Source organism: Anarrhichthys ocellatus, unplaced genomic scaffold (assembly GCF_004355925.1).
Source record: "Anarrhichthys ocellatus isolate YVR2014 unplaced genomic scaffold, GSC_Weel_1.0 scaffold2705, whole genome shotgun sequence".
NCBI classification, from domain to species: Eukaryota; Metazoa; Chordata; class Actinopteri; order Perciformes; family Anarhichadidae; genus Anarrhichthys; species Anarrhichthys ocellatus.
In genome coordinates, this window is record NW_022282679.1 from 469 (window position 1) to 7,052 (window position 6,584).

The 6,584-nt window shown below is 43.2% G+C and overlaps 1 protein-coding gene across 1 annotated transcript; it reads right to left on the reverse strand.

Annotated features, from left to right (window-relative positions):
- Nucleotides 1-49: 49 nt before the first annotated feature.
- LOC116378509 (protein FAM91A1-like) lies at nucleotides 50-6,552 on the reverse strand (the record flags this gene model as incomplete). Its single annotated transcript, XM_031840398.1, has 8 exons — nucleotides 5,926-6,552; nucleotides 5,471-5,577; nucleotides 4,880-4,992; nucleotides 4,692-4,778; nucleotides 4,403-4,532; nucleotides 2,507-2,655; nucleotides 1,343-1,477; nucleotides 50-163 (listed from the first exon to the last, which is right to left on the reverse strand). Coding segments are annotated over exons 1-8 (1,017 nt in total), but the record flags the coding sequence as incomplete, so codon positions are not given.
- Between the last annotated feature and the right edge of the window lie 32 nt (nucleotides 6,553-6,584).

Sequence of the window (6,584 nt, forward strand, 5' to 3'; positions counted from 1 at the left end):
TGTGTGTGTGTGTGTGTGTGTGTGTGTGTGTGTGTGTGTGTGTGTGTACCTGGATCAGTACAGCAGAGTGTGTGAGGGCGTCGTTGAGCATGGTCAGCACGTTGGATGAAGGTACGACTCCGGGGTCGTGACCCCAGGAGGTGATCAACAACCTGTCGTAGGACTGGATGGAGAGAAAAAACGGGTCACGGAAATTACTTTTCCACAGCTGCTAATCACTGAACCCAACGGCATCATGGGAGTACAGCTCATCACTCACCATACTGAGGTGAGTGATTACTAATAATGATAAGAAGGCTTTTCATATATTATTTAATATTTTATGTATTATTTCATATAACACTTAAAAGACTACCTCTGTCCTCTACAATGGTGGGAACATTTACTACATCATCTCAGTCAAAAACAAAGAAGGAAAGGAAACATCACTCCTCCATTCATCAACTTGTTGACGTTTCACTACGTCAAATAATGAAATCTCCACCCTGAGACTGATTTTACATGTCATGATGGCTTTCCCTAACTGAGACAGATCTTTTCCATGAAATAAAGGTATTAATTCTTCTCTGATTAGTTGATTATTTTCAGCTCTGAAAAGTGGTGAAGGAGGAAATCCTACAGTTACGTTTACCGTGAAGAAAAACTGTTCAATTTCTAAATAGAAAGACGAGTTTACAAGAAGTAGAAAAATACATGCTGCTATGTTCCAATAAAATGACCCATTTGCATGATATTACCTTTCGTCCCCTGAGAATTCACTTCATCAAATTCTCTTTTGTTCCCTCGTCGCACATTCCCAGGATAGTGAAAAAATTCCAAGGCCATCAGAAAGCCTTGGAGGGGGAAACTGCAGGTGCAGGGTTTGGTATGACTGTGATAGTGATGCGCGAGGTGCTTTGTTAAGAAATGAAGGTTAACGGGGAGGAAGGCAACTGCGTTGAATTTGACCTCCAGCGCTCTGATTACCAACTGAAACGGCAAGGTCCCAATTTAAAAGGGCAAGAATCAAAGGCAAATTCATTTCAGTTTTTCTATTTCAAGTAGTTTAAATTTGTTTTGCTTTGGGCTTTATGCCTCTGCTATGACTCACTAATATTCTTATATTTTGTTAGGATGCATATAGTATATAAGTGTGTTTTGCACAAAAGAAAAAGAAAAAGTGTCCAATCACATATTGAGCAGGCTCAAAATGTAGTTGTTCTTATCACATGTAGGGCTTTTCTTATCGGACTTCAAAGAGACTTTCTTTAGCTTATACAGCGTCTGTACGAGCATACTAAGTCAACTGTGGACCGACACTTATTTAACCAACCTGCCTGATTCAGTATTAGTCTGGGCTCACCTGGAATGTGTCCGGCAGTTTGCGGAGCCTGGAGCCTTTGGAGAGCAGCAGAGACGGCGGGCCTTGGCCGGTCACATGGTACAGGTACAGTTTGAACCAGATGGAGCTCACCTCAGGGATAGCGGGGCCAATGTGCTGCAAGGGAGAAACAAACATGTACACATGTGTAAGTGTACAGCGGCAGAACTAATGCACACACATGTCTACATCCTCACACGTTGTTTACATGTCATTTCTTACGTGAACGCAAATGGAAAAAAGCAACAGAGACAAAAGAGAGTAATTATCTCCGCCAGGAGGAATATGCGATCAACCGCATGTTGTGCGTGAGTCCGTAAGTGAGTGTGCACCTATGTGTCTGTCCACAGCAAACTGCATAATATTTTGGGTGGCCAGTTATGACTGCATGCTCAAGGACCTCTTGTGGTTGGTGTGACGCCACAACTTACAGCCCATTTCTGTCTAGACGGGAGGTTTGCCAATCGTGGATTGTATTCATTCAATCATACAATACAGCGGTGCTTGTTGCAGACACACCTGGCGGAGACCTGCACTCTACTGAGAGCACCATTCTAGTTGTGTCTGTGTCATTCTTATGTCGGAGAAGCAGAAATTGAAGCTGTTATAAGAGATGCGAGCAGAATATAGAGAAAATAATTGACTGAATTCCACTTCACGGAGTCCCAGCAGTGTGAGAATAAACAACAGCGTGAACAGCGCAACAAGAGTTTAACTTTCTTTCCCTCAGTCTCTCTGAGCACAGCTAGAAAGCTGGAGTGTGGCCAGGCAGAATAATTACCCATGAGCCTTGCCTCCCTTCCTCCCTCTCTCTCTCTTTGTGTAGCCTTGTTGTTGGGGGCAACTGCAGGCTGAGTGCCCACGAAGAACACACACACACACACACACACACACACACACACACACACACACACACACACACACACACAGATCACTCCGGGAACACAAGTGTGTACACACGGCAAAAGGGCAAACGCAATCAAATGGAGAACACACACACACACACACACACACACACACACACACCAGCACATGAAATGTCGACTAAAACACACACACACACAACTCTAAGACCTTCAACATTTGATCCAAAATCCCAGCAGGATGCAGTGTCCCTTCTGCTCTCCTTCCCTCCAGGCATCATACCTGAGGCGTGCAGCTGCTGATGGGCCTGATCTCGTTGCTCAGCGGCGCCATTGAGACCAGCAGCTTGTAGTTCTTGTTGAGGACACGGCTGCAGGTGGCCTGGTCCAGACCCAGCAGGCTCTCACAGCGCAGCATGTCCAAGGGGAATCCTAGTTGGGGAAAAACCAGGGGGACAGTTACAACTTCTTTACAAAATAGGCTGGGAACCAAGTGCTGAAATAACTGCATGGACAGTAGTATAATAGAAGTCAGCAATACTAGAACATTTTGGCTAGCTGTTTCCCCCCCGTTTCCAGTCTTTATGCTAAGCTAACTAGCTGTTGACTTGTAGCCTTATAAATACACACTGGACAGACATGAGATAAATCCTGTAAATGAATATGCTAAGTGTGGCTGCATCAAACAGTAACTGTAAAAGCAGAGTAACGGTTCTTTCTTCCTAGCCGTGGTGTTTAGAGGAGTGTCCTCTCAAAGGACACAGTGTAAACTCGGCATTCTTGCATTTAATAATCACTTCTTGCCTCCTAATTATACATCTAAGGGGTAAGAAGTGTCTATGATGTGCTCATGGTGATAATGTAATAATTAAATCAGTACAAGAGTCGAGTTTCGCAAATGCAAAGAACTGACAGAAACTCGGTAAAGCAGGTCAAGGACCAGATGTTTGTATTTATTCCACAACACAAGAGTGGAACAAACACTTGACGCGATGAGACTGCTGCTTCATACTGTATTTTCTAAAGGAGGTTTGGATGCTGATTTCTGTAATGCAATAATAATGAATTATTATCATTGTTATTAATACTATTATCAGTCTTTGTATCATTGCGGGTTTAGTTCGCTTCTCAGCAGCCTCCTGCAGCAGCAGCTGAAGACAACTGAGCGATAAGACAATCAGAGATGAGGCGCCCTGCCAAACCAAACAAATGGCATCTGGTGGCTACATGGAAAACTCAGAGATTTGCTTTGTCATCGTTGGAGGACTAACTCTCTCCCGCTCCCCCTCAAGACACCAGAAGAACAATACAGCTTCACTGTGGAGTGACAGGAATACACAGTATGACCATTTTCAAGGAAAACTATTCAGACACAGATGAGGGGAAACAGACAGCCAAGAGCGACAGAAGATTGCCAAATGCAGCACAAACAGAAGATCCATTCCCTCTTTGTTGCTTTCAAAATGTTCCCATAAATAGAACTTTTAAATGCTTCATTACATATTATTGAAGACCGCAGAACAAGTTTAAGTAGTTGAATAGGAGACATTTACAGGAGTTTTTCGCCGCAATCATGGTAATTATAGCTCAGAATATCGTTTCAATAGTAGAGAGACAAGATGAAAATTGGGAGAAAGTGTTAGCTGCTGATTTACTGAAAAGTAGTGTCAGTTATCCCCCAAAAATCTGACTTTTACTCAGATTCTTTGCACAATTCATATTTAGTTTTTAATGCTTCGATAAATAGAAACATTTCTGTTTGTCACTGATGACAAACAGGGATGCTGCACGTCCCAGCTCTCACCTTAAATTTCTCTCTGATTCATATTCGCAGATTTGAAATGTATTTTTTAACAACCATAAAAAGATGTTGGCTGCATTTGTGTAAAAGATGATGTCAACTGGCTAAATACTTACTAATAAGCCCAAAGGGGACTGTGTGCAGACAGCAGACAAAAATATGAGTTTCTATTTCATTAGTCTGCCGTTGTAGGCGACGGCAAATCAGAACCTAAAACCAAAACCAGCATGCTAGCTGTATAATAACACGCAAAAACAAATCTGTGCTCCAAGCTGCCTGTTTACCACATGTATAAACATGTTTAGGTGTATGACACCTGGATCTTGCATGTATTTGCCCATGAAGGGGATGACAAAGAGGGCGTAACTGTATAATTACCTATATTTGGGATGTCAGGCCCCTGGTCCTGAGAGAGTTCTTTGTTGTAGCGTAAGAAGAGGATGGTGTTTTTCAGGGTCAGAGCGTGGTCAAAGTAGCGCTGGGCCTCGCCCTCCGCTGTGCTCTCCACCTGAAACCAGGAAATACATTCAAGTTGAGTGTATACCTGTGAAAATGTACACGTCGACCTATAATGTATTTTCTACTTTGATTTAGTATCCTCTGGTGTTTCATGACGGAGGCTTTACTAGATACACTAGCAAGTCTCTGTTTCCATTGCTGGTCTCACCTTCTCTAACTCAGCCAGGAAGCTGTCCAGAGTCTCATCAGACAGCTTACCCACCTCAAACATGGTCACTGCATGACTCTTCAGGTTCTGATAGGAGGGCACAAGGGGGAGGGATCATTTGTTAAAGAATAATTCTGTCCCTATTAAGCCTTCTGTGCATTTTCTCATGTGCACATCCAGTCACTAACCGGAGACAGGTTGCCCATCATGAGGAAGGCTGTGAGAGTGGAGTCAAAGAGGAAGGCAATCCTCTTTGTGGGTGCAGCTGGGATGCTTAGGCTGCTTACGCTTCCTGTGTCTGCTACAAAAGACAGAAAAAATATATATAACAAGAGCAATACCACTCTGCCACAACATCAATGCATGTAGTAGCACAACGGCTACGTTGTAGCATTCATAAATGGAGGATATGAGCTTTTAAATTCATGAAAATTAAATGTGTTTACACAGACCAACCAAAACCACGCCTCTTCCTCAAATAATTTAAATTGAATATAAAAATGTAAATGTGGTTGTCGAAAAGCGACTTTGTTAACATCCAACTTGTTAGTCTGAGCAACAGTCCCGCTTAACATACATAATAAAGTCAAACAAAAACACATTAATGTGAGAAGTTCTTTCAGAAGCATGGCTGAGCTTTCTTGGTGATTAATTAGCACAACTGCTTCAAGATGCGTATGTATCCGATTACACAGCAACATCTGTGTGTGTGTGTGTGTGTGTGTGTGTGTGTGTGTGTGTGTGTGTGTGTGTGTGTGTGTGTGTGTGACCACACGGACCTTCTTCCAGACTGGTGGTGTCGGTGTCGGTGGCTGAGGAGCCTCCCTCCATGACAGGACTGCCCTGCTCCCAGGACAGCAGCATCTTCTGAGGGTCCATGGTGCTCCTAACACAGAGGACAGAGCCACAGTGAAACCACAATCAAACCAAGCATAGCGGTTTATTAAATTAAAATGAATCAAATAATTTAGATAAATGATATGTCCTGATTAAGAGCTTAAAGGATTTACTAGGTGGACGAGAAGACGCTGGTGACCCCAGTTGTAATCTTCACACCAGTGTGAAAAAAAAATAACCAGAAACATTTCAACATTGTTTACGACATTTTTAAGGGAAAAATACTTCTAAAAATGTAAAATAAACCAAGTTTATGGGCAAACATGGTTCAACACATGGCGCCACTTCCAGCTGTATTCCAAGTGGTGAATGGTTGGTATTGGCCTCCTGCACATACCTGAGTCTGTTCACAGACGGAGCGTTCTTCCAGGTAGGGTGGAGCTGCTCTGGGCTGATCACATGACCCTTCTTTACAGCGAAGCCGAGACGACAGTACATGGAAACTGCATTCTGATGAAGCACATGTAAAAACACAGTCAAAAAGACGTTTGGTCCACAGAGACACTCTTTCACTGTCATATATCCTCAACCTGTGACCTGTCACCCTGTTGGACTGTCACTACTGAGCTGAGTTATACTTCAGGTGAGGATAGACAAAGATAATGGGGAATGAAAAAGAATAGAGACTAAAAACAATGTGATCAGCTTGATTGCTTTCAACGCCTCTGAGGTGCAAGCTGAGCTCAACTCTTAGCCCTCCTCTTATCATATCAAAAGAAACAGAGCGAAGTGACTCAGGCCGTGAGGTAGTCATTACATAAGAGAAAGTTCAACTTGAAAAGTTCTGCACAAAGGAGACCTCTCAGACATCTCAATCATCTCTGAAGTTACAGGGTTTCTCCTGGAGAATGGCAGCAAACCACTTCAGCCACTTCTCTTAAGTGCTGCTATCCAGCAGCAGGAATTGAAATGACTTCGGCTCTTCACACTGGAAGTCAAAACACCGAGAGGGAGTTTGGCTCTGTGTCTGATAGGGAGCATTTAGGAAATTTGGGG